Genomic DNA, 23796 nt, shown 5'->3' with positions numbered 1-23796 from the left:
CCTGCTGTTAAACACCAACCGCTGACAGAATGGGCTCGTCATCATTTGAGTTTGAAGAAACACTGCCGGACCTACTTGCCAGATTGGAACACGTTTATTTCTCTCTCACAAGTAAAAGGCTCTGGGCAGAGACAGGTTAATAACAGTGTGTTGCTGTAAGCTTCATTTTTGCATAAGCTTTGCTGTATTGTTAAGTTAATGGTCTGATAAGTCTTTCTGTTGCTGTGTGAGATAACTCAATGCCTGTGCTTGCTGCTTGTTTCTGTGTGCTTAGCACGACACCTTGATTGTGTGTCCCACATCGTCGGGCTTTGTTTTGTTTTGTTTAGTTTTGGTTTGGTTTGGTTTGGTTTGGTTTGGTTTGGTTTGATTTGGTTTGATTTTCTGCCACTGTGGTAAAGCTACTAAGCTGCACTATATCAGTTAACAAAATAGTGCTACAGCTGACCAACCCTGCACTCAGTTTGCAGTTAGGTACTATGGGCTCTTTAAGATATGACAGGGCAGAGTACAGAAGGCAGTAGACAGTTTTGTGGACTGATGTGAGCTGAACTACCTGCTGTTAAACATCAACAAAAGAAAGAACTGAAGATGTGGCCATCTACAAAAAGGACTAGAACAGGGTCTTTTTAGCACAGAGACTCCAGGCCTTCAATCTCTGCAGCACCATGCTACGGACGGTCTGTCGTTTCTCTTTCTCTTTTACTAACCCACACACACACATTCACATTTCTCTATAGGTACACGCACAGACACCTTATATAATATATGTAATATAACTCAGATGTGCTCACCACCATGTTGTGGTCACACAGGTTACACAGAGACATGTGAACACATTCTTCATCGTGCCTCTCATATCTTCAAGCTTTGTGGTTTGGAACCTCACGTGACATAACCACTGACACAGTCATGTCTTGCCTTCTCTCTCCCTTTTCCCTCTCCCCCTCACATGCTCACACACACACAGACACACTCACACACTTGTGGAACACACTTGCTTGCTGCCTTTATGCTTGTTGTTGTGTTAAGGCTGCTTGTGTTACACTTGAGACAACAGATGCTTATTTATTGAAGGACTGATCAATACTGCTGAAGTTGAATAAACTGTACAATGGAATTGTGCATTTATAGAGCAGTCCTCTGTGATTATTTGTGCACGTTTTTAGTGAACATGTGAAGTTACGCTGTACGCTTTAGTTGCATGTCATCATTCAACCATTGGCCTATTGATCGACCCTAAACCTTTGTAACCCCTGTAACCTCTGTAACTATCAATCTGGATTGTTTGTGTATACTATTTGGAGCAAGTCATATACAGAGGACACTGCCAAGCATTTTCCTGCCTGCTGTAAGTGTCTCCTCTCACAGTGGTGCACACCATTGAGTGCTGAAACAGTGGTGGCCTTGCACAACCCAGATTCTCTTCACACAACTTTGTCAGCATGACAGTATTTTTTGATAAAACTTTTGGAAATTAAACCTTGAACTTGCTTGAGAACAATGTGATTACATTTCTTAAAGTAAGGAACCTTGCGATCAGTTAATTTCGCACAGCTCTTGAGGGTGCGTGCAGTGCACTAGTTTTGGTAAAATGCTGTTGTACACATCAATGTTAACAGCAGCTCTGTTGTGCATATAGTACCAATTCTGTGTCCAGTCACCCAAGTCTGCATCGTTGAAAAGCTTTTCGAGTGCAACCAGTCATGGCCTGTGCAGTTTGGTCAGCACCCAATTCAATCAATCCTAGGAAGTCCAAGGTAAACTCGCCATTGCTGGACACAGACACACAGTAAACAATTTTCATGGACACACAAAGGTGCTTCTCATATCCATATCCTCCAAGTCTTGCCTCAGTGAATTACTTACTTGAATTACTACCTAGCTACCACCAGATGCCAACAAGCCCTATAACCGATGCACTCTCTCTCTCTTTCTCTCTCTTGCATTCACAAAATACAAACATGAAAGACCAGAGAGGTCCAAAAAAAGAGTTGTTTTTTCTTCTTTCCACTCTCATTAATCATCGTACTATATTCCATTAGTTTTCTATTGAGAATGTGAGATGTTAAAGTGTCCTGAAACACACCATCACAGAGCTTTCAATGCAGTCTCTGCTTGTAGCCGCATTATGCTTATGGACTATGTCTCTGCAAATTAATTTTACTAGAACTGCCTGGATGTTGGACAGTTATTCTACACATCTGAGGTGTGGTAATATGTTTTTGTGGTTTGTAGTCCACAGCATAAGCCATGGTAAACCAGTGGAGTAGACAGGTAGAACAATAACTGCAGACCAGTCACAAATCTGTCATTCTTTTCAAAATTACATGAAAAAGCAGTGGCTCAGCAACTCAGAGATTATTTTCATTTATCCAACAACCTGTGAGAACTTCCACAGCACAGAAACAGCTTTGACAGAGGATTCACAACTTGCTTCAGACACTTCAGGCTGAGGTTCAAGATTGGTGCTCCTAGATCTCAGAGCAGCATTTGATACAATTGATCGCCAAATTCTCTTCCGTTGCCTAGAAAGTCATATTGGTCTCATAGACACTAGTCTCTCATGGTTTAAATCATATTTATCTGACTCAGATCTCACTTCATTTTACACAAAAAGTATTCATCAGACCACAAGAAAGTTAGCTATAATGTGCCACAAGGATCTGTGCTGTGATCTGGAAGAATGCATCAATCAGAAATCAAATGATGAATGTCATCTAACTTCTACCTTTATATGCTGAGAAAACTGAAAAGTTAATTATTGGTCTAAAGCAGATTAGAAATAATTTCTGTTACCTCACTCTGAACATAGCATTTCCACAATTTCACAAAGCCCTTGTATAAGAAATCTCATTGTCTTACTTGACCTGATCTCTGCTTTGAAGAACATACTGTATCACCATTACAAAGACCGCATATTTCCTGTAATGAAACATTGCCAAGATTCGGCCCTTTCTTTCCATGGCTGATGCTGAAACACTTGTTTCATGCATTTGTCTCATTAACTTGATTACTGTAATGGCAGCTGGTTTACCTAAATCAAATATTAGCAAACTACAACTTGTACAAAATACTGCTGCAAGAAAATCAACCAAAATTAGAAAATGTGATCATATTACCCCTGTTCTTATTTCATTATACTGGCTCCCTGTACATTCTACTTTTTACTTCTTATAATATTAGACAGACTTCCAAAATCCTACTTATCCACCTCTAGCCACTCCTCATGTACCTGTTAGGACTCCACCATCTCAAAATGTCGGTCTCCTACAATTCCTAAGATAAATGAGTAGGTAGCAGGGCCTGCTCTTACCAAGACCCTCTTCTTTGGAATTGTCTTCCTACCCATATTCAAAAAGCAAACTGTCGATTCAAAAGTAAAGGCAATTAATCTTTCCACATCAGCCTTCATCCTCACTTAATCTGCCCTAAATACATAAATACCATATGAGCACATGGTTATTTAAATGTACTGTGTGTTACAATTTTTTGTATATGTGCGTGCATGTGTGTGTGTGTGTGTGTGTGTGTGTGTGTGTGTGTGTGTTTTGCTAATGCTACCTGCTACCCTTTACTATTTCTATTGTATGTATTGTGTCAAATATTCTGTTCGTAATGCTTTGTTTGTAGTTGATGTAATTTCTTTTTCATTTTTTGTGTGCTTTACTTATGCTGTTCACTGCTATTTTTATGTACATTATATGTATAGCCCTTTGACCCTTTGACACACGCTTGACAGTGGACTGTAATAAATACTGACTTTACTGCCCTATTGAAAAAGGCCAATATCATCATACATGTGAAATTATGAAAACATCACACAGCCTTTCTTAAAATAATTAAATTCATATGATAAAATATATATGTGTACAAGTATTCCATGTTCCATATAAGAAAATGTCATACATTTATATTTCATTAGTTAGTCCAAGTGTGCAAATACAGTTTGTCATGGTGTGTCATGTGTGTGATGTGTGTACCTAGGAACTTGACCAGCAGTGAATGGGGGTATTTCCTCAGATGTTCTATGTAGATCTTCAGGTTGGCCAGAAGGAATTTGATTTCCCTTTTGTTCTGGGTCTTCAAAAAGAAGCGTTTATCATTTCTAGAAGTTCAAAAGCACAGAGAAAGCAGATCTCTATCTTATCAATAATGCAACAACCCAAACTTTGACCCTTTAATAATGAAAAGCTGTTATGTTTATTATTATTTATATTACATTAGATTAGAGATTTGCTAATTCCTAACACAAAATACTGAAAATAATCATTAAATGTGTCATTCAGCTTTAGAGCTGCAACAACTTGCTTTCTTAAACTGTAAGATAATAGAAGCAGTCTTTGCACACCGACTGTGAATACAACTCTGTCATTGCGAACATGTAAATTGACTTTTATCATTCCTGGGCAAACTGTAAGGCTGAGGTTACAGTTGGATTTAGTTATGGTTACAGATCCATTTAGGGCTTAAGGTTAGGCAAATAGGATTTTAGTCTAAAGTAAAGGTTTGTCTCTTATGTAAACGATGAAACAATCATGTGTGAGTGACTCACGTCAGGAAGAAGTCCGCCTTGCTCTTGGAGTTGCTGATGAACTGGAGGTAGCAGTTTTCAGAACACAGCGACTGCTGATACTCCTGCTCTGTCATTCCTAAGCAGCTACGCAGGCTGGCAAACACCGGGCCTGCAAACGTCTCCATCGTAAAACCCTACACACACACACACACACACACACACACACACACACACACACACACACACACACCCTAAATGTGCAGGTGGAAGCATTCAACATGATAATTAAACTGAGTACTGTTACTGAGACACAGAAACATCCACCTACCTTATGAATCTGAGTGACCTCTAATCTGAAATCATCATCTGACAGTTCATTCTAGTGTGGGAGGAAGAGGAAAGACATCAGTGAGAATAAGACATTACAATTTGTAGCTTTTTAATAATAATAATAAGAATAATAATACATTTGTCTTATATAGCCCTTTTCTAGGTATTTTTTGTCTAAATAAACAGCATAGACCTATTAATAATAAATGCACACAAAGTAGTTTTCATGACAAGGTATGGGGACTTTTTTTCCTTAAGATGGAGATGCATTATCCACATCAAAATGAAATATAATCAACTGTCCAATCACACCAGTGGGGAGCATAGTATCACCACAAGCTGGTAGCAGCCACGATGATATTTCAGTGGATAAGAGAAAACTTTCACCTGCTGTTGGTGCTAGATGAAAGGTCAGGGGATAACCAAGTCATCAGGAGTCATCTTCCAGGGACCATGAATGTTTGTACAATATCTTATATTCTACTATTCATCCAGTTGTTGAGATATGTCAGTTTGGACCAAAATAGTGGACCAACTGACCGACAGACTGGAGATGCTGGACACTGGCACATCTTGTGGAACTCAGGTTTATTTCTGTTTGAGTCTGTTTGAACCCAGAGTGTATGGCTTTCTGTCTTTGTTATCTCCACTACCATTAACAGGGTGAGACTGGGGCCTTGCTGATTAGACTGATTAGAACTCTTAATCATCTTCCACAGACTCACAGTCAACATAAGATGACACATATATCCATGAGTAAGTCTGGTCCTCAGAAGCTTCTACTGCCAGGCCAGTCAAACAATGAATGAACGGAGACTCTAACTCACTTTTTTCATCTGAGGCACCTGAATCCAGCTTAATACTGTTTTGTTCTCAGACTGGTAGAAAGCTCACATCCAATATCAAGTTCCAGTGTGCAACTTTGGATTTCCCGCTTTCATCTATTACTGTATAGTTGTGAGTCTGAAAATAATCCAGCACAGTATAAATTGTGGGTTCCCACTTATCTGCCAAGTTCTTCTTTCCTCTCTACGTTTTATTGGCAAGCAAAACTCTGTCACTGACATTCAGCCAGGTGCCCCTCACTCTCTTCCTGTAACCACCAGCTTGGTTGCTCACCAGCCAGTAAAACACTGCCATATGAATTATATCTTCACAGCAACATGCTAATTATCAGTAGAGGGAGCAACAATACAACTAATACAGTACTCCCATTACCAAAAAGGGTAAACTTGGGAACAGCATAACAAGTGAGGGATTTTTGTGCAATCAATAGATATTGTAGTACAACGCATGGCATAATAATAATACCAAATTTATTTCCTGTAGTTTCTTCTATCTGTTTCATTCAACCCTCTTTATGCTGGGATCAGACTACACAAACCTAGTCCAGTTATGAGATGATTTTGTTGTGGCTGAGGAATTACTAGCATCATGGCTGATTATAAACAACAATCGGGCGTCTATACCCTTGTAGTTTGACATGCTAAATGACCTTTTTTCCAGCGGGACACCAGTCTTGACACGTCTAATGTGACATCTCCCACAATTAATTCCTTAGCATTGAAAAATCAGGTGCTCTCTCCAGAGCCCGGCCAGGTAAACATGGTCACTGTCAGGTGGGACAACGAAACAGAACAGGACAGAAAGAAAGCCTGCTGCCCTTACTGACCATTCTGTGCCACCCAGGAGCACATCCACGACTGCTTTTTTCTTTCTTCTCTTTCTTTTCACTAGACTGCCAGCATCATGCACTCATGTCACCATGATTGACAGTTGCTTAACCCACCTCCCTGAACTGACTTCTGAACTCACGCGTTATCATGGAAGACGTTGTGTAGTGTTGCCACTCACCCATCCAAGACATGGCAAGTTTACGGCACTGTGATCGTTAGATCTGAAGTGATGAACATTGTCAAAGACGAAAATGTCATGTAGCCTGATGCCAGCATTACTTTCACCCAAATCTTCAATGAACAGACAGTCTTGAAAGATAAATAAAGCAATCAAAGGAAGCACAATGTTCACATTTACATACTTGGTCCAAGACAAGAATTTAATTCACCCACAGCATATTAAGCTCGTTGCGATGTAATTTTACAGAAAACAGAAGTTGATCAGGCTACTGCATCTCATAGTTGACATGACAATGTGAACAATTTATGACCTAAACCAAAAAACAAAAATACATGCATTGAATAGAAACATAACACGGTACTCATGTCTATACTTCTTCTGCTTTGTTTAAAACAAGGTGAGTAAAGACTATGACTTACTATTAAACCCATCTACACTACCCCCTGTGAAAGGTTTTTGCACCATTTCACCCTGTCTGCCTGCCTGTCTATATATACCATATCATGTCCTGAATGTTGTGCAGTTATCCATCTATATATTATTCACTGCTGTGGGTGAGATGACGTTACAGGGCCCCATCTGGTCCAGGTCATGAACATTGGCTAAGGGTTTTAAGTCAGCATTGGTCATGTATGGCTTTCTGTCTTTGTTATCTCCACTACCATTAACAGGGTGAGACTGGGGCCTTGCTGATTAGACTGATTAGAACTCTTAATCATCTTCCACAGACTCACAGTCAACATAAGATGACACATATATCCATGAGTAAGTCTGGTCCTCAGAAGCTTCTACTGCCAGGCCAGTCAAACAATGAATGAACGGAGACTCTAACTCACTTTTTTCATCTGAGGCACCTGAATCCAGCTTAATACTGTTTTGTTCTCAGACTGGTAGAAAGCTCACATCCAATATCAAGTTCCAGTGTGCAACTTTGGATTTCCCGCTTTCATCTATTACTGTATAGTTGTGAGTCTGAAAATAATCCAGCACAGTATAAATTGTGGGTTCCCACTTATCTGCCAAGTTCTTCTTTCCTCTCTACGTTTTATTGGCAAGCAAAACTCTGTCACTGACATTCAGCCAGGTGCTGCTCACTCTCTTCCTGTAACCATCAGCTTGATTGCTCACCAGCTCTTTCCTTGCATGCTGCTGAGCAATGTTAGCAGCTTAATACAGGTTTGTCACTTGTTTCCTAGCATAGCTCTTGCAGTTAACCACAACTGGGTCCTTCAGGACGTGTTTGAAAGCACATCCAGTAGGAGTCTGGGGACTTGACTAGGATCAATGGAAAGGATTAGTGGTTTGGAGAAGTCTGGGTGAGTCAGGACTGCACAACCAAATGTTTCTCCATGAGACTTGAGGAAGGCACAGTCACAGTCATCAGTCCAGTCTGTGGGTTTGAGCTTTCTGAAGACACAGATTTTGGTTTTCCCAGCCTTCCCTCTCAGTTTCTGACTGGTAAGGGTGAACAAAGGCATTGCTATGGAGGAGCAGTTGGGAATAAAATGCTGATAGTACAGCACCATTCCCAGGAATGAGAATTTATTGTCTGAACTGATGTGTACAACAGTCATCTTCCATTAAATCCCCCTTTGACAATTTGAATGAATGAGGCTGCTCTCCACAGCATTTTTCTGTTGCCTTATCTGAGTCACTTGAATGAATTAGCTACTCATGATGAACCAGCTGACTTAGATGCATTAATTTCGACAACCATTCAGTAGGATAACCAAAATCAGTAGAGACTCTTGCCCAACGTGCACCAAGTATGCCCCTGCTCCTCTACAGTTCCGGACTAATGGCATTCTACCGACTGAACACACACCACCTTTAGCCTGACGCTCCATCTGAGGAACCCATGCAACTGGGAATGACACGCCTGATGCCAATGGAATGACGACGCAGGATTCAGGCTGATGCTGTGGGAGAACAGGACATTTGTAGGCAACCTGTCAATTATGTCAAAAGACCAGGCTCACCAGAAGCAGTGGGAGTTTTGACAGCTGCTGTCTGTCAAGCTAGCATTGCAGGATGGAAGACTCTGAGATACCATTGTTGTCTGGACCAACTACAAGAACCTGTTCTATATTCAGACGACTAAATGCCTCAACTCTTGCCAGGCCCTGTGGGCACTGTTTTTTTGGGAGGTTCAACTTCTGTCTTTTTATATTCCAGCGTGGATCTAGAAACATAAAGCCTGGTTCTCTCTTCCACCGGTATGTGTAAATAGATTATCCTACAGCCTTGAGACTATCCTGCCCCCAATCCAGTCAGATCTGTTACCTGGGAGATGGAATTCAAGATCTGGGAGGCTCAACGCTCTCAACCAGACACAGGTAACAGTCCTCCCAAATGCACATTTGTGCATGAAGCAGTACATGCTCAGATTCCACATTGGGTTCACACTGCCCATCTCACCTGTCATCCTGGTATACTGTGTATTGTATGCTGTCATTACTCAAGAGAAGCTACTGGTGGCCTTCAATGGACTCTGATAACTGAGAATACATCCAAGCATGCTCTGTGTGCGGACAAAACAAGGCCTCCCATCATCCCCCTGCTGGTCTGCTCAGCCATTGCCCTTGCTCAGTTGTCCCTGGTCCCACATCACCCTGGACTTATTGATGGGCTTACCCCCTCTCAAGGTAACACAGTAATTCTTGACCAAGTAATTGTTGACCAGTTCTCCAAGGCTGTTCATTTTGTGGCTCTCCCGAAGCTCCCCATGGCCACCAAGACAGCCAGGCTCCTCGAATATGCCCATAATAGCCTGACTGGGCTGTCACATTTGAGGTCATACTGGGATACCAACCTCCTTTGTTTCTAGTAGGGCCATGCGATAAAACGATAACGATATGTCTCACGATAGACAAGTAATCAAGATCAATAAAAAATGCGTTAGATAAAACATTTGATAATTTTTTTTCTTTGCCGGAAGAAACGAGAAGTTGCGAAGCGAGGTTGGTTGCATGAACAAAGGCACTCGCTCTCAGGTAACCGAGCAACGTAGGGAGTGATCGCTGATCAGTGAGAGAGACACGCTAACACGCCAATCATGTAACAGTATCAATTTCGGTTGCGCCATCTCGTTGTCTCATGTTTGATGCTCTGCAAAGAATGAGATGAGAAATAGAAAGTGAGCACTGCAGCGAGCGAATAAATTGTCAATAAAACAGGGAAAGTCAGCTCACTAGTATGGCAGTTTTTTGGATTTTATAAGTCGGACCGTAGTCAGACCAAAGTGGTCTGTAACTTATGCAAGACTGTTGTCCCCACCAATACCACTAACTTGTTTAACCACCAACTCTTTGGAGCTCAGCCGTATTCACCAACGTCCAACAGCATCTGCAACCGCAGCACCACCGCACAAGCAGCAGACCACCATGCAGAGGTATCTGCTTCAGTGCCTTATGACAAATCATCTAAAAGGCACGAAGACATAACGGAGGCAGTGGCATATCATATAGCTAAAGACATGCTTCTGCTGAGCACTGTGGAGAAGCCACAGGTTAAATTTAAAATAGAAATGTTGAAATTGAATGTATTTTTCTCCTGGTCCTTATTTTAAATAGGTAATAAAAAAATATCAATAATTATCGATATCGATATCGACCAATATAAAACACTTATATCGTGATACAGATTTCAGCCATATCGTCCAGCCCTAGTTTCCAGCCCAAGAGGGGGAAACTGTAGTTCCCTCTGTCCAAAATCACCTTCACCACTGCTGACAAGCCTGGCCGAACACTCACTCTGCTTTGCATGGCTCCGTGGAACAGAATAAGCAACATGCAGGCAGACATGAAATCTCCACCCTATCATATCAACCAGGTCAGAGTGTGGTTATCTTCCAAAAATATACCTGAAAACCGATTCAAGAAAATTGTCTCACCCATTTCCTCAGTCCATTTGAACTTTAACCCATCCACAGTCAAATTAAAGCTACCTCATTCCATGAGACTCCATCCCTCTTTTCAAGTGTCACAAATCAAAGCAGTTCTGCCCAACTTTCTACGTGTATTTTCTCTCTTTCTCCCCCAGTCTGTCTTATCTTTGTCTGAGCTGAGCTGGCTCGCATCATCAGTCTACTGCTGTCTGCCATTCCTCCCTGGTAGCTCAGCTCAGCTCATCTGCATTGCACATTTCATACTAACTGTAAATTATTACAATGAACTGTCTGCTTTTGCACTGAATTCTGCATGTCGTTCTGCTTTTGGGTTCTGCAAAACTCCCCATTATGATAATCCTTGTAACAACATCAGTATCCTTGAGATGTTCCTTCTTGTTACAGCAACTCTCAGTGATCACTCTGACAATGATCTAAAGAGGAGAGATCTGGGTCACAGCATGAACATAGCCCGAACAGTCTGCAGGTCCAGTCTACACTGAGTTGTATGGCGTATGATCAGATGTCGGAAACTGGCACATCTTGTGGAACTAAGGTTTACTCCTGTTTCCAGCCTGTCTACATGAGTCTAGAGAGACCAAAACGTTGTCATATCAATCATATCTTCACAGCAACATGCCTCTTGAGGTCAAATTCAAGGCAGACTGACCTAAGACTGAACATAATGCAGCAAGCTAAAAATAAGTAGAGGGTGATCAACTAATACAGTACTCCCATTACAGAAAAGAGCAAACTTAGAAACAAGTGTGGGACTTTGGTGAAATTAATACATATTGCAACACACACTATGAGAAAAAAAATCCAAAAAATCTTTCCCGTAGTTTCTTCTTTCTGTGACATTAACATTGACAAAAATCAAGCATACAGCCATGCAGTCTTCATTGACAAACATTTTCAGTATAACGGGTTGTACTGAAGAGCTCTGTGACTGTCACAATCTTTCCAAAAAGTAGTGATGTGTCAGTCGCAAACAAAACGGCTCTTAGAGCCGGCTCTTTGAACTGAACGATCGGAGCCGGAACGGGAGCCGCTTTGTTTTTGTTTGTTTTTTTTCTCAACTGCTTCCTGTTCAAGCCACACGAGATTGGTCAACTACATGATGTGTGGTGGCTTCTGTGTGTCCACACTGAGCAGGAGGGGGAGGGGCAATTAATTAGTAATTAATTTTACACAGAATTTTACATTATTTTGGTAATAAATTAATTTAAGCAACAAATCTGAGGAGCCACTCTCTTAGAGCCGGTATTCCCATCACTACCAAAAAGTCAGTTTGTAAACTTTTTGTACTGTTTGTAACAGACTGCAACTGTACTGTTAATACTTTAGCCAAAATCTTAATGTCAACATTGAGAAGTGACAGAGGCCTGTAAGAGGAACAAGACGTAGGGTCCTTACCCTTCTTTAGAAGGGATATGGACACCTGGGTTAAAGTTGGGGGCAACAAACCACTATCTAAAGATTCATTATAAACAGAACAAAGGAGGGAGGCTAGTTTATTGTTAAACTTCTTAAAAAATTCAACAGTAAATCCATCTTGGCCCAGTGCTTTATTATTTTGCATGACATTTATAGAGAGCATTATTTCTTCCAAACTTAAAGGAGCATTAAGCATATTTACTATAGTGGGATAAACTGTGGGGATGTTGAGATTTTGAAAAAAATAAGTCATTTCTGCTGTGTCTGATGATTCTGACTTATAAAGAGAGGAGTAAAAACTCTTGAATATGTCATTGATGGATGTGGGATCAGAGACAGGCTTACCAGAGGGATCTTTAATTTGTATAATAAATCGAGACATTGTTTGGTGTTTCAGCTGGTGGGCCAAGAGCCTACTTGGCTTATCACCATGTTCGTAATACTATAAATAGCTTGGGAGCGTAATAGAAGTTGTTCAGCATCCGTTGTAAGGTCTAACTCCATCTGCAGGTTGTACCGTTGTTTAGCTAAACTCTGACATGGGTTAATAGCATTTTGCCTATCAATATCCATAATATTAGTTAGAAGTTCATTTAATCTTGCCTTATGGCTTCTATTACGGTGTGCCGAATAGGAAATAATTTGTGAGTGATTCCCATAACAATGAATAAAACTGTACTGTTATTGTGACTGAAAACTGGCAGGCAACACAAGCTCATGCTCAAGCACATGCTGTGCTGGTTTTTGCTGGCCAATAGGTCCAGTGAAGGGAAATCTAGATCTTATATCGCACATCTCTTTCACATACAGTTGTCACTACAGTGGACAGCTATTCAAAAGCTTCTTGTATATGCATGGCTTTTCATGGTATATTTGCATATCAGCCACCACAGTAGATGCTAGCAATGGGAAAATGGAAGCCAGAGCCTCCTCCTATCAATCTTCTCTCCTGTGGAACCATATTCTAGTCTCAGTTCTGGAGGGGGACACCATCTCTACATTTAAGAGTAGGCTTAAAACTGTTCTTTTTGATAAAGCTTTCTGTTAGAGCTGGCTCAGGCTTGCCTTGGACCAGCCCCTAATTATGCTGCTATAGGCTTATACTGCTGGGGGACTTCCCATGATATAACCAGCTCCGCTATTCTTTGTTCCTTCTCCACCTCTATGCATTCATGTTCTCCTAAGGCATGTAACTAACTTGGCTCCGTCCCTGGCATGTTTGTGATTTCTTGTCTCACGGGTTCATACTTATAGTGGCTAAACCTGGATTGTGGATTATGGATGTGTCTCTTGCAGTGGCCTTGCAGCAGCTATTACCATTTGTCATATTTCCATTACTATAAGATTTATAGTCTTCTTATTATGAAAATCTTTTACTAATATATATATACACACTAAATGCATAAATATATCATATACTTATATACTATGATATATATACTATGTAGATAATAGATTATTTTAATATTAGTCAAATATTATCATTATTATTATTATTATTATAGCTGTTGTTAACTGTCATTACTACGCATCTCCCTTTCTTGCTCGCTCTCTCTCTCTCTCTCTCTCTCTCTCTCTCTCTCTCTCTCTCTCCACCCCTCTACCCTCAGTCCTGGATCCCTTCCAATTCACCCTTATACTACAGACGTCATGCACAAAGCACCTACCTGCCACCTGCAAAAGCTCTCAGACAACTCTGCAGAGTACTGACCCAGGAATTTGTGGACTGGTGAAAGTGGAAACACTCCCTGATCAATGCAAGGAAAACCAAAGAATTGGTGATGGATTTCTGCAGGTGCAAAAACTCTCCTCCTACACCAGGAGGTTGAGATGGTGGAATCTTGCAGGTCTGCATGTTCACCTGAGCAATAAACTGGACTGAGCTGACAAAACAAATGTACTATATAAGAAAAACAACAGCAGACTGTATCTGCTCAAGAGACTCAGGACTCAGAGGATGATGGTTAAGCTATCATTCCTGATGGACAACATGTCCCACCCCATGCATGCAGGGTCTTCTAACAGCACTGGACACCTCCTTCAGTGACGGACTATTTCACCCATGGTGTGTGAAGGAAAGATTACAGTTCTGTTTATTAAGTCTGCTGCTGTCAGACTTTACAATCAACACTGCTTTGAGAAGACCGCACACACTCGAACTGACAAATTCACTCATGCAATATCAGTGAATACCAAAGTGCCTATAAATATTACAGGTACATGTACTGATGTACTATGATACCCATATAGTCTCATCATCTTTACACTGAAATCATTATTTTACTCTTTTTACTCATTCTATTTTACACTTTCTACATACTTTTACATTTAGTGCCTTTTACATTACATGCTTTTATAACATTATATTCGTTTGGTATAGCATTCATTGTTTTACTTATGTCTTCATATATATTTTTTTCATCATGTTCAGCATTTTTACAATGCATTGAACCATGTTAGAATATGTTAAAATATGTGAAAACACTACTTTAACATGTGAAAATCTTCTTGAAAAATGCATGTTTAAAAAAAAGAAGGGTTTTTTTTCATGCCTAAAGAGGAATACAAACACCTGTGAGAAAAAAAAAATCCTGACTGAGGTGGTCATAATTCATGCCTTAACATGAATGCTTCTCAGTATCATTATCCAGAGAACTGATATAAAATACTGAAAAAAGGTCTGTCACTATGATGCAATGTGTGTAAATTGATGGCAAAACATTTCATGAATTATATTTTGCTTATTTTTACACAGTAATATAAGTGAAGGGGGAAGGGAAGGGGTAAAGAGTAAAACCACTGTATGTTCTATGTAATAGGTATGTGTATGCATGTGTGGTGTTTTTTTTGGGACAGACACAACACAACAGACAGGACAGTCACGCATCAGCAGAGTCAGCAGAGTGTGTTTGACTGGGATTAGGGTGAAGCAGCAGCACTGTGTGTTGACCTGCCCCGTGACTGTTCATTCAGCAGCAGCAGGTTGGACTGTGCATACCACCAAGGTTTAAGGCCTTGTAGCTCAATCAGAATAAAACTGAAGTTTTAGTTATAGGTTTAAGGCTCGGAGAGAGAGACTGGCCACAAAATGAAATTCTGTAGGACAACAAACTAAGATGTCATCTTTGTCATCACTCTCTAAGTGACACATGGAGATAAACACATGTTTATAACCACCAGAATAGGCTATTGTAATCCTCTCCTATCTGCTCTCCCCAACAAAGTCATAAATCAGATACATTTTATTCAGAACTGTGCTGCCTGAGTGCTAGGACAGAGGGAGAGAATACATTACACCTACAAGAGTCCTCGTATCAATTGGCTGACAGTTTTCATATTGGTTTAACTTGTCTTTAAAGCATTTCATGGATGAGCACCAGCCTATTTGTTTGACATGCTGGCAATATATGAACCAGAGCAGCTGAAAGCGCTGATACCTTTAAAGGTAAACAGACCTCTTCAGACTCACTTTTGATTAGAATGTTTGTTGGACATTTATTTCATTGTATTCCTGTTCTAAAATGTCATTTCGTTTTTGTGTTCAGCCTTAACGTTAGAAAACTTGAGATTTTCATTAGATTAAACCATTTACTGCAGGGGAGGGGAATGTCCGGCCCCTGGGCAGTATGTAGCTTGCAAGACCGGTCTGATTCATAAACACAACTAAAATTACCGCCTCACAGTTGTATGCCTCCACCAAGTTGCAGTTTACATCCCTGTCTGTCCAGACTCATATATGTAGTGAAGACTGAAGGAATTCAATAAAAGGTATTAGAGCATTTTTTGGCGGAATGGAAATGATCACTATATTGATGGTACAGTAAATATTTTCCAGTGAGAAACATGCTGTCTTCACCCAGAGACTATTTTTACAGAGGAGCACAGAGGACTGATAGAGAGCTTCATCACATGGTGTAACAACAATCACCTGAACTCAAAATCAGAATATCAGCAGAACCAATGAGCTCATGGTGGACTACAATTATTCAAATATGTATGTTGCTACAAAGAGGCTACAAACTGTAAAATGTGGATGCTTCACACACATCTTGAACTGAACGGCACAGAAGATCTAAACAATCAGCACAGCTTCAAGGTGGACACCAAAGATTAGTGTCCAAATGAGACATATGGTCACAATATGACCTTCTGTTCCTGAGTTATGGTGCTGAATAATGGACAGAAACGTGTTTATGATGTCACAATGAAGCTGACCTTTGACCTTTTGGATATAAAATCACTACTTCATTTTATTTTATGAGACATTTTGTGAAAATCAAAGTCACTTTGACCATTGACCACCAAAATCTAATCAGTTCATCCTTGAGTCTTTAAATGTCTATGCCAAATCTGAAACACAAATTCCATTCAAGTGTTCCTGAGATATTGCATTCATGAGAATGGGACAGGTGAGAGCATGTACGTAGGTATGGAGAACAGCATTATGTTCTACACAGACAAAACACAATGCCTCTGGCCATGTCTGTTGCTGATGCAGAGGCTTAGAAGAAGCAATTCAGGAATATAAAAGTCTACAGACAGCAACTAGTTTGTTTTCTGCAATACAAGAAAAGAGCATATGTACAATAGTAGACTAAAACATCTGTTCAGATGGTCCCTAAACACAACACCCACATTATGCTGTTGCCTCATCAATGACTTTGTGCATCACGGTGATTGTCAAGAGAAGAACACTAGATGCGGTGAAATGGCTAAATGGTTATTTTTTGCTGTAGTAAAATGAAAGCCAGTGTCCAATCGTTAGTTTCTGGGAACGCGGCGAAGCAGGCCAATCTCGGGGATCATTACAGCTTGAAAAATGCTAAACTGAATGAGTAGCAAGGACAAATGTGCTTGAATAAAGTTTTAATGCTCTTTGGAGTCTGGAGGCCCAACAAGACAGTTTCACAAGACCACATTCAGACAGAGGCAGTGTTATGCAGGCAAATTTTGGTAAGAAGCTGAAACCCCATTTAGAAGGGGAATTTGTGAACTTCAACTTCAACTTCAACTTTATTTATATAGCACTTTAAAAACAACCAGAGTTGACACAAAGTGCTGTACAATTTATAGACAAAACAAATAAGTGGAATAAGATAAATAATATAAAACAGGAATAAACAATGAAATAATTGTTTTATTGTTTTTAAACTATTAAAAACAATAAGTAAAAACAAACCATAAGACGCTAAAACAAGAGCGGAGTCTCATGTGGAGCTGAAAGCCAAGGAATAAAAGTGGGTTTTAAGACGAGTTTTAAAAATGAAGGAAAATGAAGGATTGCCTTGTTCGCTGCTGTGGAGCTGCCAGTGCCGGACAAAGTAAAATTGTTCCAAAGAATTCACAGAGAAAACGGAGAAAAGGAAAACCTGATGTGGACACTCAGTGATAGCAAGTGTCCGTGTGGTTTGGTCTTCATGGTGGACATTAACTAGTACCTCTCAGAGCTGAACCTCAAGCTCCAGCCAGCTTCTCAGCTCTCTGCTTTCAAATGTCAAATCACTTGAAGTGAAATTTAGGCTGTGGCAAGTGAACTGCAATGAGGAAACACTGTGTATTTTCCTACTGTGCAAGAACAAAAGCTGCTATGACATCTGAATATGCTGATGAGTGTGAAAACTCCTTCAGGCATTTGGTGAGAGGTTTCAGGACATGAAACGTAAAACAAAAGGAAGTGAACATATATGCTGTGCCGTTTAATGTGGAACCAGGCAATGTGCCAACACAGACAACACAACACAAAATCACTGAACTGCAACTAAAGCTAGCTGAAAGCTAGCTACAACAACCTCCGTCTGCTCAAGTTCTATAAACTGTATGTACGTCCTGAGGACTTTCGCATTCTGAGGTGATATGTGCTGAAGTTTTTTCTGTTTGGGACAACCACAGACTGTGAGTAGTTCTTTTCAAAACTGACTGTGGCAAAGACTCAAGACTCACAGACCCTAACCTGGAGAAACGGCTGCGATCATCAGCAGCTCATCATCATCACTACCATGTGATATCAGACGCCTCACCAAAGAGAAGTAGTTCCAGCCATTACACAGGTTAGTGCGATATACAGTATGTGTTCAATTGAAATGGCCAACCACTGATTTACTGTATGGTTGGAATTTTTCAACTATAGCCATTCAGTTTATTTATATTCTGCAAATAACTCTCCTTTTTCGAGTCCGCCATTCCCAGTCTAGTATCTACCTACACACGAAGGATTGACAGCAAACAATGCAGCATGTCATCCAGTGGCACTGTTTGTAATTTGATCTCATTGATATCATCCTCCCTGTTCATACACAAAAACTATCTTGTTTCAACTCAGAGTTATTAACCTGTTAAAGTTGAGCCTCGCTCTATGCATGGCAATTTAACAGTTTGGAGGGAACAAGAAGTTGTATATAGCTGGTGAACCCATGGCCAGTTAAATATTCCCATAATCAATGGCTGGATAGCTGTGTTGTTTAGGACACACACAGAAAACAGGCCTGTTGGATATATGAAGAGCTGACAGTCACCATTCACCTCAACTTTCTGGCTCCATTTCAGAGTGGCCTTTGATATGTGATGACTGTATCTGACACATTATTGCCAGGCAGAAACAGCATGCAACCATCTTGATGCCATTTCCTAAACAGATACCACGTTGCTATCAGTCACTCTGTCTCAACTTCCAAATCTTTAATGAAACATTTTATTGTTATCAGACAATAATCCAGTATTTTTTCACAACTTTTACAGGGATGGAAAGACAAACAAACAGATTGTATAATGCCTATGTGCTGTATGGGTGAGTGTTGGAATGCAACTGAAAGAAGAGATATGGCTGATATGGATAAACTCTCCTTTCAATGAATATTTATATACTTTATACAGTGACTGCATTCCACACCGTGTCTTTTGTGATAATGAACGTCTATGTTCTTATGAAGGCTAAAATGAACTAATCAATATCGTAATGTCAACCTGTTGCTTGTTTTTGTGTGTCGATGACTTTATTTTATCTTGCATTGTTCATTTTCACTGGAGATGGCTACTGTCTATTAAAGTCTGTAAAATTATGCTATATTTACTTTGAAACTTACATGGTGTTTTAATGCATTGATGTACTTCCATTTGAATGCTAAGTGGGTCAGTATTAAATATTGCGTACAAACTGTTTTTCCCGCTGAGGTTTCACAGTGTTCCTCAGCCCAATGTGAACGACTTTCCAGGATGCCCCTTTCATACCCAATCATGATACTATCAGCTGTTACCAATGAACTGGTTTGTTTGACTGTTCCAAACAGGTGTTTTTGGAGCATTCCACAACTTTCCCAGCCTGTAGTTGCCTCTGTGCCAACTTGTTTGACATGTGCTCTGGCATCAGGCTCAGAATAACAATATATTCACAAAAATAAGTTGATGAGCTAAAAAACTGAATGTATTGTTGGAGCGTTTTGTTCAGTTGACAAGTAAAAAATGATTATTAAATTGCCAAATTCTGTTTAATGTATGTTTTCCTCAGCGTCAACTGTTTTGGAGTCGGGGTTGTATGACCATATGTGTAGATAATTGAAATGTTGCGTCTGCTGACCCGTACTCACTGTCGGTGCGTTGTCAGTGGTGCTTTGGGAGGCTGCTGCCAATCCCTCCTTCATCATGCAGGTCAGGCTGTAGAACTCATGCTGCTGATCGATCTCAAATAAGCCCAGAAGCTTCCACTGCTGCCTCAGACCTCCCCATCTCCTCCTCTTCACCGTGCCGGAGCACCGGTGGTGACCAGAAGTCTCCAGGCCACTTGCAGCTGCTGACATCTCCATCTAGGATACAAAATGATCCATGAATCAAAAACATTTGACTGCTGTACAGTCACCTGACACTGTACTGTAAACACAGATGAGCTTTTCAAAGCTCCAGCAAAAAGAAATCAAAGAGTAAGTCGAGGCCAGAGAGGCCAGTAACAAACACAAAAGACAGCTGACTGCTGGTCGGCGTCTTTAACAGGGTAACTATGGAGACCAACACAAAGGGGTCATGCATTCATGGGTTACGCTTTGGTTAATGGCATAATGTTGCTCCTTCAACCAACACATCTCTTGTTTAAAGGGAAAATTGGCCACTTTTTATGTGGATGTCCAATAAATGCTGATGGTAAATGTAGTCATGGTGCAATAAATTCCTCAGTGTGTGCTCTACTGAGCGAGAAAGACAGGTTCTCCCGCTGCACAATCTGTTGTTTCCCTGTCACCAGCACTGTCACCTGACATGCACAGTAATGCAGCTGGTGTTGAGGAAGAACTACAGGTTATTTCATCTAAGATTTCTAGTCTCTGCCTCTGCAAGGCAACATGCTGCCACTCAAAACAAAATGTCCTTGTTCTCTTTGCTCATATTGTAAGCTAGCTACGTTTCCAACAGTGAAAATGGCATTCCAAACTATGAGTGCACAAGATGCTACTGATGAGGATACATTTTACAGTGTTTTGGCTGACTTGGATATTCAGCCATAGTAATTTAAGATGCAGTATATGCCAAAGAAATGTTTCCACAACCACTGGAAAACTGGAATGCATGTGTGCACTTTGCGACAGACTTCTCAACGAGGGCCAGTGACGGTACAAGCTCAAGAATGGATCAATATGGCTGTCCAAGAGATGGCTTTAAACTTGGAAGCTGTAGGTTTCGTCATGTTTTATGTTAACTGCTTATCTTATAGGCTAGTCTGTTGAACTGTGGTGTCAGCGGTTGACATGGCTGGGGTGATTATGGACTAATGTTGTAATACTGAGGAACAGTCAAGAGACACTGTGTGAATGTTAGCCTCCTTTGAAGCCAACTTAATAACAACAGCAAAAGTACAATAATATCATATCAATTAGAATTAGACGAGCTAGGAGCCAGGAAACAAGTGGACAGCAGTGTGTTAAAAAAAAATGGGACTGAACGTAATAATACTAAACAAACTTGCTCAAACATTTCTGAAGCTAAAGCTGCTGACTGTGCAGTATGAAAAAGATTGTAAGCGGATTCAAAGGTTATTCTGGTGATATTCTATATTTTTCTTATTGCTAACAAATCTTACATACAAACCAAAGCCGACAATTAATATATTTACTGACAAGTATTGCATGTGCACCAAAGCCTGGTATATTCCCAGTGCCATTGAGCTCCATTGTTTTCCAAAACTATTTGAAACAGATCAATGAGCCACACTGTGGTGGGTGACATGTACACCAATGTCTATTGCTGAAAACAGTCCCTAGCAAATCCATGACTACCTCCTGTTTGAGTAACATCTGTTAAAAACTGCAGCTATTTTAGGAAATTAGTGTTATAATTCAGATTTTAATCAATATGCCTTTATTCATCCCGCGAGAGGAAATTCCAATATTCCAATTCCAATTTTAAAGTTTTTATTTTCAGCTGGAACATTTTTTTTCTAATTTGAGTGAACTGATCCTTTAACCTTCTGGTCATCAAGTAAACACAAGATTCAGAGGTGTAGTTGAGCTAATTGTGCCCTGGGTGCATTATTAAGAGCAGCATCTGTTACACTAAGAGTTGAAAAAAATTCCAGGTTGATGTATGGCCAAATTTTATAAATCCTTTCTGTTTTCTACAAACTGTGCTACCACAGACTGAAACAGCTTCAGTAAATGATTTGGACAGAATAACCCTCTTAAAATAATGATCGCTCACTTCTCATCATCATTTCTAGTATGACTTTTGAATGACCAGAGCTCATGTATGACTTAAAACTCAGACTCCAGCCTGCACTCCCTGTCCCACTTCTTCAACTGCCACAGCAATCACATCATAAAATTAACCCCTTTTGTAAGTTAACCAGCTTTGCTATTGGACAGTTCCATAGCAACGAGCATGATGCAAAGCTCCTTGCACCTTTTAAGCTCTTCTCTGTGTTACTAGCAACGCTCACAGCCTCACTTGACCGCCAAACAAAAGCTTCCTGTCTGATCACAACCTTGTGTGAGCGTGTTTGATGGTCCGCTTGAGTGTTCAGGCTGCTGGGGTTTGAACACATCACATCTCCAAGAGAGCAGCTCAGGCAGGCAGAGAGCGTTTTATTACTGTTCAGCGAAGCACGATTTTGGAGAGGAAATGCCAGATGTTGGAGAAAATGTAAATGTTAAAATTGCTCTAAAGCTGAATTTAGATAAGTTCACTTTACTTCTTCCATAGTAAAAAGCACTCTAAAGGTTGACGAGGCTAAAAATAAGCGTGGACTCTCTGTAGCATAAACGTTGCAGGTGGTGAGGAACCAGCAGACTTCCCCTCAGCTGTAAGGAGCTTTTTAGTGTCTCAATGTTTTGGTTTTACACCCTGCAACATTGCTGAAAAGCATGAACATAGAGAGGCATTTAGGAAATTAAAAACCAGAAATATCCCTCATTGCCTGAGGGATTGGTGGAAACAAAAACAGAGCTAAAAGGAGAGTAAATATTCAACTTATTCATCAGGGAGACAGAAATATAACTCAAACAAATGCTAATGTTGCTCCATGTCTGGATGATGTTTGGAGCTTGACACAGACCACCAGAAATGTTATATCTGCAGTCTTATTGTAATGGCCGAAGTGAAGCCAGCACATGTTGATCTCTTCCTAGTGGTAGCTGCACTACAGTTTAGAAACCCCACCCCCTCTTTGTTAGGCGGGCATGGGCCAAACGAAAAAATCAAAGAACACGTCAATGCAACCATCATGCAAACAGCCAGGTTCAGCTCCATCAGCACCAGGACCACCAGACACCTCACCAATTTAAGAAAAAGCTAGATTTGCTTTTCTGCGCTGGCAAGCAAAACTTTGAAGGAAAGATTATGCTTCAGCCTTAATTTCACTGAAGAAAATACTGTAATATTTTGACAGTGACACTACTATTCTCCCTCTATCTGAGAACCAAAAACAAAGCAAGCCTATCACAGCTCTCTCTGTAGTGTTCCTGTGATTTGTCCATCAGTCAAGTCAGCCAATCGATCAATCATACACTCTATTTTGTCTCTCTGCATGGCCCATAGCTTTAACTGATGGAGCATGCAGTAGTTCAGGCAGGCACGGGAGTCAAACACATGTTCAATACAGTCCAGTGACGCATGTCCACGAGCTCTCTATTAACATTTGGCACTCATTCAGTGCAAAGCTACGGTGAGTTCTGCAGTCATGCTGCTACACTGCTGGCTGCTTTCAGACATGTAACTCCCTCCGTGTCCTCAGCCTCCTCCGCTATTCAGATTTGATCATGAGTAAACGTTGCGTGTCTACATTCACACATTAGTCATTTTTGAGCAGGATGGAAGTAAAATAAAGAAGTTAGAATAGCTTAAATGAAATACCTTGACCATTTAACATCACCACCACTCTCCACTCAAGACTGACTGACCGAAACCTGAAAATCAACTACAAGCAGCAGTATCATCACCACCATCTGACAAAGAGAAGCACTTCCAGCCATCATAGAGGTTACTGTGGTTAACATGCTCTGTTAGAAAACTGGAATGAACTGTGATAGGAAGAAGGTTTCCCTCCCCTGCATTGGACTTACCAATAACCAGTTCACAACCCTCTCAATAACTGCTGTTTCACTGAGTTGAGCCCACAGCACCAAAAAGCCTGACAGTTTGAAGTTCAATAACATTTCAACACCACTCCCTCCACATGGCATGAGTTTCCTTCCTTGCGATGACTCTAATCACTTCTGGATGGATGTGTTGCCAGAACTATTTCACAATGTAGAATGATTCACCGGTATGATGAATACTAGCCAAAAGCCAGACTAAT

General features: G+C 40.5%; 1 protein-coding gene across 1 annotated transcript in view; it reads right to left on the bottom strand.

The window, feature by feature from the left end:
- The window catches only part of pip5kl1 (phosphatidylinositol-4-phosphate 5-kinase-like 1), a 32378-nt gene that overhangs the window by 8214 nt on the left and 368 nt on the right, over positions 1-23796 (bottom strand). The window contains exons 2-5 of the mRNA XM_070988962.1: positions 19607-19822; positions 4845-4895; positions 4556-4710; positions 3984-4108 (exon numbers count right to left, since the gene is read on the bottom strand). Coding sequence (XP_070845063.1) covers positions 3984-4108; positions 4556-4710; positions 4845-4895; positions 19607-19822 — 547 coding nt within the window. The remainder of the gene's footprint in view (positions 1-3983; positions 4109-4555; positions 4711-4844; positions 4896-19606; positions 19823-23796) is intronic.

This window comes from Chaetodon trifascialis, chromosome 20 (genome assembly GCF_039877785.1).
Source record: "Chaetodon trifascialis isolate fChaTrf1 chromosome 20, fChaTrf1.hap1, whole genome shotgun sequence".
Taxonomy (NCBI): domain Eukaryota; kingdom Metazoa; phylum Chordata; class Actinopteri; order Chaetodontiformes; family Chaetodontidae; genus Chaetodon; species Chaetodon trifascialis.
Note: the sequence above shows the minus strand (reverse complement) of the source record. Positions and strands in the feature narration are given on the sequence as shown.